This window comes from Brachycentrus maculatus, unplaced genomic scaffold (assembly GCF_059751285.1).
Source record: "Brachycentrus maculatus isolate JH-2025_06_01 unplaced genomic scaffold, ASM5975128v1 h1tg000259l, whole genome shotgun sequence".
NCBI lineage: Eukaryota > Metazoa > Arthropoda > Insecta > Trichoptera > Brachycentridae > Brachycentrus > Brachycentrus maculatus.
The window spans coordinates 567,501-580,188 of NW_028281010.1; the positions used below are offsets into that span (position 1 = coordinate 567,501).

At 38.6% G+C, this 12,688-nt stretch overlaps 1 protein-coding gene across 1 annotated transcript in view; it reads left to right on the top strand.

Annotated features, from left to right (window-relative positions):
* The window catches only part of or (AP-3 complex subunit sigma-2 or), an 11,541-nt gene extending 733 nt beyond the window's left edge, over window positions 1–10,808 (top strand). The window contains exons 2-6 of the mRNA XM_088265926.1: window positions 1,740–1,831; window positions 4,471–4,582; window positions 6,100–6,279; window positions 8,217–8,324; window positions 10,670–10,808. Of these exons, the coding sequence (XP_088122052.1) occupies window positions 1,740–1,831; window positions 4,471–4,582; window positions 6,100–6,279; window positions 8,217–8,324; window positions 10,670–10,684 (507 nt within the window). The 3' untranslated portion in view covers window positions 10,685–10,808. The remainder of the gene's footprint in view (window positions 1–1,739; window positions 1,832–4,470; window positions 4,583–6,099; window positions 6,280–8,216; window positions 8,325–10,669) is intronic.
* The last annotated feature ends 1,880 nt before the right edge of the window (window positions 10,809–12,688 follow it).

Here is a 12,688-nt window from a genome sequence, read left to right on the forward strand (position 1 = left end):
TTTTTTGATTTATGACGTTCTTGAAAGGAGTGAGCGATATATAATATTCCCGATGAGTAATTTATATTTCTTATTTTGGGACATGGGATTAAGGTTAACAAGACTGGAACACAAATAATAAAGTTACAAAAAATATTTTTTTTAAATAACCAAAACTAATACTAATACATGGAAAAATATAAAAACAATAAACAGGTATAGTAAATAGGCATAAGAAGCATATTTAAAAGAAATAAATGAAAAAAACATAAGGTAAGAAGCATATTTAAAAGAAAAAAATGAGAAAATATAAAAAATGAGAAAATTTAAAAAACATAAAGTAAAAATAAAATTAAAAAAATATAACTAAACACTACATATATATCTTTCCATAAAATATTTTTTCAGATCATTTTTTTTGGAACCCCGAATGGGTTCTATTTTATATATCACTCACTCCTTTCAACAGCGTCATATATCAAAAATCGTCAATTTTCAGTAGTGCATGTTTTCGAAATACCCAGAAAATATACTATATCCCAGCAAAAGCGGCATACTTTTAACTTAATATTTACCCGCTACAGGGCAGAAAGTGTTGGTTTTACATTTTGAAGAAAAGGTATTGTTTAATTGTTTTTTTAAATGTCCTAAATATTTTTCAAATGGAGAAAAAACCTTCAGGTTTTACCTAAAAAGATCTGTTGCACAGTAAAAAGTTCAATAAGTGGCTTGATATTTATTTTGAATACATTTTAAAAACATTCTCCTGCAAAACCAAGTTTTTCGATTTATGACGTTCTTGAAAGGAGTGAGCGATATGTCAGCCAGCTGGTTAGTTTGGGTATTGGCAATATATTTTAAAGACCTTACTCCAAATTTAGTAGTGTTTATCGGCTCCACATGTATTTTGTTATGTCCTCGTGTAATATGATTATGAATTTCTTTGTTAAAAATCGGTATGGGGTTGCTGGGAGTCGTTTTAAACACTATTTGAAGCATTGTATTTGTAATCTCATAAGTTGGTAGGATGTCAAAAGGTATTATGGTATTATTGGGCTTGAATAATTATAATGATTTTATATATTTGGGTAGTATGTTTTCTAGGGATGGAAAGATTGATAAAGACATAGAAAGGAGAGTGAATGCTGGGAACAGAGTGAATGGTGCACTAAAATCAGTTTTAGCAAATAAAAATCTATCAGCGGAAGCTAAACTGGCAGTACACAATGGAGTTCTGGTTCCAACCCTTATGTATGGAAGCGAAGCATGGAGTTGGCAAAAGAAGGATGAAAGCAGACTGAATGCAGTCGAAATGCGATCGCTCAGACGAATGTGTGGCAAAACGTTGTTTGATAGATGTTCGAATGATGAAATAAGGAAAGAATGTAAGGCTGAGATAAGCATTATCGATAAAATTAAGAAAGGTGTGTTGAGATGGTTTGGACATGTGGAGCGTATGAGTGAAGAAAGAACGGTTAAACAAATTTATGAGGCGAATGTAGTTGGAAAAAGAAGCAGAGGACGACCGAGGAAAACTTGGCACAATCAGGTTTGTCAAATACTTGAAAGCGGCCGGGTCAGGAGTCGTAATAATCGTCGGGTATGTATGAGGAGATGCATGAATGTAGAAGAGGCAAAGAATGTTTGCAAAGACAGAGTGGTGTGGCGTTCGATTCTCTCTGCCTACCCCTGCGGGGAAGCGGCGTGATAGTTAGTTAGTTATAATTGTAATCTGGTTGACGTATTTGTATATTTTTCAGAATGAAGACATGCAGCAACAGATTATTAAGGAAACGTTTCAATTGGTGTCCAAAAGGGATGATAATGTGTGCAATTTTTTAGAAGGGGGAAGGTAAAATATATATATTTTATTTAATTTAAATTTATATCTTGACTAACTCATTAACAACCATCATTCCGACTCTTGACCTGACCACTTTCAAGTATTTGAAATACTTCATCGTGTCCAGTTTTCCTCGGTCTCCCTCTGCTTCTATTACCAACCACGTTTGCCTCTTTTTACTATTCTTTCTTCACTCATTCGATTCACATGCCCAAACCATCTCAACACGCCTTTCTTAATTTTCTCCGATAATGCTTATCTCAGCCTTGCGTTCTTTCCTTATATCGCCATTCAAACGTCCATCTCACAACGTTTTGAAGCGCAGGAGTGATCACCTTGCCTTCATGTAAGTGACGATCAAGATAACACTGCGTCAATACAATGCAGTGCCCTATGCACCATGGGGTGCGGATGAAAGTTTGAATAAAATATACAATAATAATAATTATAATAAAATAACCCATATCCCCATCCGATGGTATATAAGGCACTGCATCGTATTGACATAGTGTAACCTTGGTCGATACTAACACGAAGGCAAGGTGATCACTCCTGCGCTTCAGGGACCAGTCTAGTATAATATTGAATAATGATTATTATTTGTGAATCATTGATATTTATTTTCACCTGGGAATCGAACCCGTTAGCTAGACACGCTAACCATAACATTTAGTTATTGCATTTAGCTACCGTGCTGGGAGTCCCGGGTTCGATTATAAATATAAGTGATTTTTTCACTTCAAATATTTATTCAATATTACCCTGGACTGGTACCTGAAGCGGAGGGCTGATCACCTTGCCTTTGTGGATTAACAATCAAGATAACACTGTGCTTATATGATGCAGTGCCCTATTCACCAGTAGGTGCAGATAAGGGTTTTATATATATATATATATATATATATATATATATATATATATATATATATATATATATATATAAAGTTAAGTATAAAACTATTATTTACACTTAATTTACATTATATATATATAAATATATATATATATATATATATATATATATATATATATATATATATATATATATATATACTACTACTACTACTGCTACCATCACGCCGTTTCCCCGCAGGGGTAGGCTGATAGGATGGAACGCCACACTCTTCTGTCCTGACATACACTCCTCGCCTCCTTCACATCCATACATCTAGTCATACATGCCCTCCGATTACGCAGACTTTTGACACCGCCAGATTTTAGGTTCTGATTGATCTGATCGTGCCAAGTCTTTTTCGGTCGTCCACATTCTGTTTTCCCTCTCACATTCGCCACATATATTTTCTTAGTCATTCTCTCGCTATCCATTCGCTCCACATGTCCATACCACCGCAAAGAGCTCTTTCTAATCTTTTCAATTATTCCTTGTTCAGCCTTACATTCCTTTCTATCTTACATATCTTCGTTTTTAATTCTGTCATACAATGATATATATATATATATATATATATATATATATATATATATATATATATATATATATATATATATATATATATATATATATATATATATATAAAACATAAAAAAAACACTTTTTGTGGTTTGTAGGCTAAATAGCAATGTGAAGGCTACCGTACTGTATTGCTGTATGTGTACCATTTTTTTTATAGGCGGATTTGTTGAAATTCAATGGAGCATTACGTTATGTCTATAGAAACTGGCTTATATCAAGGCAGTCACATCGAACAGGAAACATTTTTTTATACGAAATATAGCCATACTGTACTGTGAACTTGACATTGCTGCGATAGTCAACAAAGGCGTAACCTTACCGCAAGCCGTGAAAACGAATCGGGATGTAATTATTTTGTTTACGTTTTGGGTGTGTTCAAATACTCGTTCACAAGTCTGGGTCTTCTCAACATAGATAATGAAGAATGTGGAAGTCTGGGTATTTACAGGGCTTATAATCTGTCACAGACTAGGTTAGTGATCACTTTACACTTTGCTCACTCCTTTCAAGAACGTCATAAATCGAAAAACTTGATTTTTCAGGAGAACGTTTTTAAAGTTTAAAAATATAATGAAATGTATTAAAAATAAATATCAAGCCATTTATTAAACGTTTTACTGTGCAACAGATCTTTTTAGGTAAAACCTGAAGATTTTTTCTCCATTTCAAAAATATTTAGTATATTAAAAAAAATTATTAAACAATACCTTTTCTTCAAAACGCAAAAACAACATTTTCTGCCCTGTAGCGGTTAAATATTAATTTCATTGATTGATTCGGCAGTCACTTTGTGGTAAAATGTATCCATTTTTAATTCATGTTTTACTTAGTAAATACCACTTTTTAAATCTACTCAAACACGTTTGAAAATGATGCGGAATGCATCGAAACACGTGCCACAGTAGATTTTAAGAAATAGTGGTATTTACTAAGCAAAACATTGATCAAAAATGGTAAATATTAAGTTAAAAATATGCCGCTTTCGCTGGGATATAGTACATTATCTGGGCATTCCGAAAACAGGCACAACTGAAAATTAGCGATTTTTGATTTATGACGTTGTTGAAAGGAGTGAGCGACATGTTTTGAAAAAGCTGTAATTATGAAAACCTACAATTTCTTGAACTTAAAATTTTTGTTCGTAACGCGTGAATCTAATTCAATTTTTTTTTAGCCTTATAGGAGGTTCAGACTACAAGCTGATCTACCGGCACTACGCAACGCTGTACTTCGTATTCTGCGTGGATTCTTCGGAGAGCGAGCTCGGCATTCTGGACCTTATCCAGGTACGCACTTCAAAACTTGTTTTAAAATCTACCACCAAAGAAAAGAGAGATGTTCCTGACCTAATTTTGCGGTGAATGGCCAATAGTTATATTATTTTTTGACTTTTCAACATAATAAATACTAAAAATAAAACCCTCATCCGCACCCCAATGGTGAAAGGGCACTGCGTCATGTAAACGCAGTGTTATCTTGATCGTTTACACATGAAGGAAAGGTGATCAGCCTATTGCTGCAGGTAACAGTCCAGGGTTATATTAAATAAATATGGGAGTGAAAAAATCACTTTTATTTATTTGACCCCCCCTGGGGACCCCGGACCTCCAGAGCGGTAGCCGAGCGTGCTGACCATTACACTACGGAGGCGGACATTTCAACATTGATGAAGAATAATATGGATGTCTGGACATTTACAGGGCTTACGATCGTCACAGGTTTTGTTAAGGGATCACTTTACACACATACACACACCCACACACTCTTTGTCGAGATGCCCTTACATCTGCTAAAAGTCACTGTTTGGTGTGCTTTATGGGCAGGTGGAATCATAGGCCCATGTTTTTTTTAAATGCGACGCCGGCCAGAATGTTACGGTCAATGTAGAGCGCTACAGAACCGAGATTACTGACTTATTCGTACCTCGGTTGAATGGCGTCGATGTGACAGAGATGTGGTTTCAACAAGATGGCGCAACATGCCGCACGGCGGGTGCCACCATCAATTTACTGCGGGAAACCTGATTAGTTTACCTCTAAAATAAACACCCTATAATACCCGCTGGAATCGGCTTTTGCCCGTAGTACGCGCGCTCCTCTGTTGCCATCTCAACATAGATGAAGAAGAATATAAAAAACTGGGCATTTACGGGGCTTGTGACCGTCTTAGGCTGGTTTAAGTGATCGCTTTACACGCGTGTAACGTTCACCAATTCTACCCATGATGAGATGTCGAAAAATATGCTTCAACCCCCATCCACCCACTGCTGGGTGAAGATCACTTCACTTTATATATCGCTCACTCCTTTCAAGAACGTCATAAATCAAAAAACTTGATTTTTCAGGAGAGCGTTTTTAGAGTTTAAAAATATAATACAATGTATTAAAAATAAATATCAAGCCACTTACTGAACTTTTTACTGTGCAACAGATCTTTTTAGGTAAAACCTGAAAGTTTTTTCTTCATTTGAGAAATATTTAGGATATTTAAAAAAATAATTAAACAATACCTTTTCTTCAAAATGCAAAAACAACACTTTCTGCCCTGTAGCGGGTAAATATTAAGTTGAAAATATGCCGCTTTTGCTGGGATATAGTACATTTTCTGGGCATTCGGAAAACACCCACAACTGAATATTGACGATTTTTGATTTATGACGTTCTTGAAAGGAGTAGGCGATATGTATTATGTTAAAGGCATTAGCCGTTCAATAAATAAATAAATAAATAAATAATCTTTGTTTTTGAAGTGTTCATCTTACACCCTATATAAGTGTTCTACGACATTCTTCCGTTTGCTGCAGGTGTTCGTAGAGACCCTGGACAAGTGCTTTGAGAACGTGTGCGAGCTGGACCTCATCTTCCACGCGGACTGTGTGCACCACATCCTCAGCGAGCTGGTCATGGGCGGCATGGTCCTGCAGACCAACATGGCCGACATCCTCGCGCGCATCGAAGACCAGAACAAGCTGCAGAAGCAGGAGGTGGGGAGTCCCTATCTTATGGTGCACCGGGCATCATGTCGTATTGGCTAGTCTGAGCACTCATCTTACTAGGCCTCCATATCAATCTACTCCGGGTCACTGATCGGCTGTCCAAACTCAAAACACAGTAAGGGACATTTTTTTGTAGTGTGTTTTTTTGCATTTTGGGACTAAGTTGCATCTACTTAGTCCAAAAATGCAATAAAAACATACTACAAAAAAATGTCCCTTACTGTGTTTTGAGTTTGGACAGCCGTGATGTCCCTTATCCACCCACAATGGTGCGCTGGGCACTACGTCATAACAGCTAGTTTGAGCACTCGCCTTGAGTGCTGTAATACATCTGGATTTTGTGGTTTGATAAGTCCCTTACCAGGCCTCCATATCAATCTACTCCGGGTCACTGATGTCCCTCATCCACGCACAATGGTGCGCTGGGCACTACGTCATAACAGCTAGTTTGAGCACTCGCCTTGAGTGCTGTAATACATCTGGATTTTGTGGTTTGATAAGTCCCTTACCAGGCCTCCATATCAATCTACTCCGGGTCACTGATGTCCCTCATCCACGCACAATGGTGCGCTGGGCACTACGTCATAACAGCTAGTTTGAGCACTCGCCTTGAGTGCTGTAATACATCTGGATTTTGTGGTTTGATAAGTCCCTTACCAGGCCTCCATATCAATCTACTCCGGGTCACTGATGTCCCTCATCCACGCACAATGGTGCGCTGGGCACTACGTCATAACAGCTAGTTTGAGCACTCGCCTTGAGTGCTGTAATACATCTGGATTTTGTGGTTTGATAAGTCCCTTACCAGGCCTCCATATCAATCTACTCCGGGTCACTGATGTCCCTCATCCACGCACAATGGTGCGCTGGGCACTACGTCATAACAGCTAGTTTGAGCACTCGCCTTGAGTGCTGTAATACATCTGGATTTTGTGGTTTGATAAGTCCCTTACCAGGCCTCCATATCAATCTACTCCGGGTCACTGATGTCCCTCATCCACGCACAATGGTGCGCTGGGCACTACGTCATAACAGCTAGTTTGAGCACTCGCCTTGAGTGCTGTAATACATCTGGATTTTGTGGTTTGATAAGTCCCTTACCAGGCCTCCATATCAATCTACTCCGGGTCACTGATGTCCCTCATCCACGCACAATGGTGCGCTGGGCACTACGTCATAACAGCTAGTTTGAGCACTCGCCTTGAGTGCTGTAATACATCTGGATTTTGTGGTTTGATAAGTCCCTTACCAGGCCTCCATATCAATCTACTCCGGGTCACTGATGTCCCTCATCCACGCACAATGGTGCGCTGGGCACTACGTCATATCAGCTACTTTGAGCACTCGCCTAGAGTGCTGTAATACATCTGGATTTTTTTGTGGTTTGATAAGTCCCTTACCAGGCCTCCATATCAATCTACTCCGGGTCACTGATGTTCCTCATCCACGCACAATGGTGCGCTGGGCACTACGTCATAACAGCTAGTTTGAGCACTCGCCTTGAGTGCTGTAATACATCTGGGCTTTGTGGTTTGATAAGTCCACACTAAGTGGTGTAATACATCTGGACTTTGTGGTTTGATAAGTCCACACTAAGTGCTGTAATACATCTGGACTTTGTGGTTTGATAAGTCCACACTAAGTGCTGTAATACATCTGGACTTTGTGGTTTGATAAGTCCACACTAAGTGCTGTAATACATCTGGACTTTGTGGTTTGATAAGTCCACACTAAGTGCTGTAATACATCTGGACTTAGTTGTTTGATGCAAGTGGACTAAGTGCCATAATTGTTGTGAGGTCAAGGGATCTTGCATCCCTTATATCACTGCAACCATATTAGGTCTATTGTGACATTACATCAGGACTTAGTGGTTTGATACATCTGACTAAGTGGTTTTGTTCATGTGGAGTTTCACGTTTCAGGCCGGACTTTCAGCTGCGCCCGCGAGAGCCGTCTCCGCCGTGAAGAGCATGAACCTGCCGCAGCAAATTCGGGATATGAAGCTGCCCGACCTCCCCCAAGCTATCAAGGTACGGGTTCGGATCACACGTGACCTCTAATGCGTCCGGCAATCGTATTAAAAGAAATACCGATTTTGCGGAAAGTTAATTGAAGATATTAAAAAGAGTTCTTTAAGGTGGTGTGGGCATGTGGAGCGAATGGACAACGAGAGAATGACTTGGAAAGTATATGTGGCGAATGTGAGCGGGTGAACAGAACGAGGACGGCCGAAAAAGACTCGGCACGATCAGATCAATCAGAACCTAAAATCTGGTGGTGTCAAAAGTCTGCGTAATCGGAAGGCATGTATGACCAGATGATTGTGAAGGAAGCGAGGAGTGTATGTCAGGACAGAAAATTATGGAGTTCCATCCTCTCTGCCTACCCCTGTGGATAGAATACTTACAAGCGTCTCATCTACATTGTGTAAAAAACGCTTTTCAGCATTTCCCGCAAAGAATTTGTTGAGACTCCGCTGTGTACTGCCAGTTTAGCTTTCGCTGTTAGGTTTTATCGCCTCGATGGTCACTTTTTTAGCTTCTTGTGACACAATTTTGTCAAGCTCGGCTACCGTTCTGGAGGTCCCGGGTTCGATTCCCAGGGGGGGTCAAATAAATACAAGTGATTTTTTCACTCTTATATTTATTCAATATTACCTTGGACCGGTACTGGAAGCGGAGGGCTGATCACCTTTCCTTCATGTGTTAACGATCGAGATAACACTGCGTTTATATGATTCAGTGCCCTATGCACCATTGGGGTGCGGATAAGGGTTTGAATGAATGTGACACAATACAATAATACGTCACCGAACACAGATCTTTTTGTAGCGTATGTGAAAAAGTCAACCTAGACCTTGTCTAGATGTCTTTAGGAAATATTGTGTTATTCCAGCCTTGGATCGATTCGGCATTGAAGTATCATTACATCTTTACTGCGTATGATTTTATTATTTATTATTTTATACTGAATGCTTTTTCCTCATTAAAAAACATATTTTCTGACCTTGATAATGAACTGAGAACATTTAATAAAACATCAAATCAATAAAATTATTTGAGAAAAAGATATCTTTAGTAACCCTCCCTTCCCGGTGTTGTGTACCTTGTACACATTGCTTCTAATAACCATTATATCTTTATAAATATAATAAATACAAGGCTAAGATTTTAGGTATTCCTCCATAACATATTTACGCATTCATTTAAAAAATAATATTAATAATAATAGAGAGTTTCAAGTACTGGGAGTGTACGCGACTGAAAATGGCAGCCTTCAAAAGGAACTGGGAGTGCGATTAGGACCCGCAGGGTCCGCATTCAACAGTATGAAAGCTGTCTGGAGATCGGATTTACCTATACTCGGTGAAGACCAAATGTCGCCTATACAATGCCTGCATTGCTCCTGTTCTCTTATACGGCTGTGAAACATGGCACCTTACAAGGGCCCAGAGCAGCCATGTACTGAGCTTCGAGAATAGGTGTCTGCGGAGAATTTTAGGCGTGCGGTGGTTTGACTTTGTGAGGAATGAAGAGTTAAGGCGTAGGACGCAGCAAATCTTGGTCACAACTGTCGTCAAGAAAAGGCGATTCAGTTGGCTTTGCCATGGCCACGCTTCAGGGAACAGTCCAAGGTTATAAATACAACATTTTGAGTGTGTCCAAATACTTGTTCTCAAATCTGGATTTTCTTCAATTAGGATTTATTTTTTTACATTATTTTTGACATCTCAACGCAGGTGAAGAAGATGGTTTAAACCAAAACTATGACGAAACCAAGCCTATGACGGCCGTAAGCCCTGTAAATGCCCATACGTCCATATTCTTCTTCATCTATGTTGAAATGTCAAAAATGTTAATGATAACTCATTAAACCATATCCCTAGGTAGAGCATAAGCAGTTCACAAACTGTCTCCAGGCTTTTCTGTCGGCTGCCAGCTCCCTTGCATCCTCCCAAGTCAGATCCGCGTCCCGAAGTTCTGACGAGAACTGCCGACGAATTGTCAGCAGTGGTCGGGAACCTGATGCCTTGTAAAGGAGGCGAGCTTGATGGCGGCTCTCGGGAGGCATGCGGAGTACATGGCCAGGCCAACTGAATAACTGAATGACTTAAAAATAACTAAGAGGAGATAATACAGATGTGTGTGTGATAAGTATTTGGACACACTCAAAATGTTGTAAATAACAAGTATGATGAAAAATAAATTTAAAAATTCCGATCCAATTCCAGGCTATGCCAAAATGCCAAAAGAGCCAAAATGCAGAAAAATTATATGTACATTTTTATTTAAAAAATAAAGAAATGAATTAACAGTGAAATTCCATATTTGATCGTTGATAATTTTGTACCCTAATTTATTTGTTTCTTCTTCAGGACTTGAAATTCTGACCTACCATAGCCCAGCACAACTCCGACCACCGCCCGTACATAGGCTCCGAATACGGCCACCAGAGAGCCAGCTCCGGCTTCCTATCCTCCCGAATGACCATGGCGTCGAGCATAATCCAGTCGCTCTACCCGGGCGCGACCAATCACCAGGAGTACGAGGATCTACAGGACCTGCACCGGCCGTTCGCCCCCAAGATGCTCCCCCAGGCGTCTCCGCATCAGGGGCTCAAGAACACTCCGGAGTCCTTCGAAGAGTCCTTCGGGAACAGGTCAAATGATGAACTGCCCCGAAATGTATCCCTTTCGGACGAACGTATCAATGTATCCCTTTCCAAGGAGATCTCTCTTCTCACGTCCATGTCAGATTACCAAGACATATCGCAGCAGTCCATGGATTACGAACACGCTGAGAATTTCCACGGCGACAATCCGGGGAATACCCGCGGACTCAAATCGAGGGAGTGTGTAAAAAAAGGGAAAAGCAAACGGAGCGACAAGAAAAAGACTAGCGCTACACCCGATTTGGTCAGCTTGTGTAGACCCAGCCTGCGATTGGACGACGATGATAGGTCCTCCCAAATGCACGAACGGAAATCCAAATAAATTTAAATATATATATATATTATTTTTGACATCTCATCAAAGATGAAGAAGAATATGGAAGTCTGGGCATTTACGGTAGATGTCTCTAGTGAAGTTCGTATTGGTTATCGTATGAGTTGGACGATATCTTCAACACATCATAATACAAGATAATTTTTCATATTTTTCAACGTAACCAGATTTCATTTTTTTAAAAAAAAAATTTTGACATCTCATCAAAGATGAAGAAAAATATGGAAGTCTGGGCATTTACAGGGCTGACGACCGTCATAGGGTGGTTTAAGTGATCGCTTTACACACGTGTAACATTCAACAAATCTACACATTATTGACAACCACACTACTCAAATTCTTGGAAGTTCTATATACATGAACCAATTTTGAAACTTTATTCTTGAATCACTAGAACTTCACTGGAGACATCTATTGGTGAGATGAAAAGAAGCTTACTTGTATTTAGCAGAAAATCTTTTATTAGTATGTGAGGTCCGAATCCTGGATTTATAATCACACACATGAGAAACGCCAGAAAATATCATTTTAGCTTATAATTTGACCAGATAATTTATTTACAACATTTTGAGTGTGTCCAAATACTTGTTCACAAAATCTGGATTATCTCCAATTACAGGAGTTATTTTCATATTATTTTTGACATTAGATGTCAAAAATAATATGAAAATAATTATCATATAATCCGCATTTTGTGAACAAGTATTTGGACACACTCAAAATGTTGTTAAGAATATGTAATTAAAATATTACTTTGATATTACTTTGATAGGGGACTCCGTCGTATCGATGTAGTGTTATCTTGATTGTTTATTGCTTTAAAGCAAGGTTATCAGACCTACGCTGCTTGTATCAGTCCAGGGTGATATTAAATACATTTGAGAGAGAAATTCACTCATGTTCACTCTGACCACCCTGGGAATAAAACCAGGGACCTCCAGTATAGCAACCAAACGCGCTAATTGACTGACAACCACGCTATATAAATTTCGGTAGTTATATTTATACTTCAATCAAAAAGATCAACCGTATTTTACTTCATCAGCGACATCTGTGTTTGAAATTTGTAAGCTATTGATTAGCAACCTTTATAAAGTAATTTCTTCCATATTCTTCTTCGTCTATGTTGAGATATCGATAAAAAATCTCAGTGTGAATGACTCGTGAGCGGAGCTGATCCAGAATTTGTGAACAAAAATTTAGACACTTAAAATATTACTTTGTGATAAGAAGTTATGTTATTTTTTTTTATTATTATGAAAAATTAAATACATATTTAATTTGTGAGAGATTTCGAATCTACAGATTGAAATTGAAATTTTTATTTACTTATATATCCATTCCAGTTTGAATAAAATAAAACATGTTATATATTATATCGCTCACTCC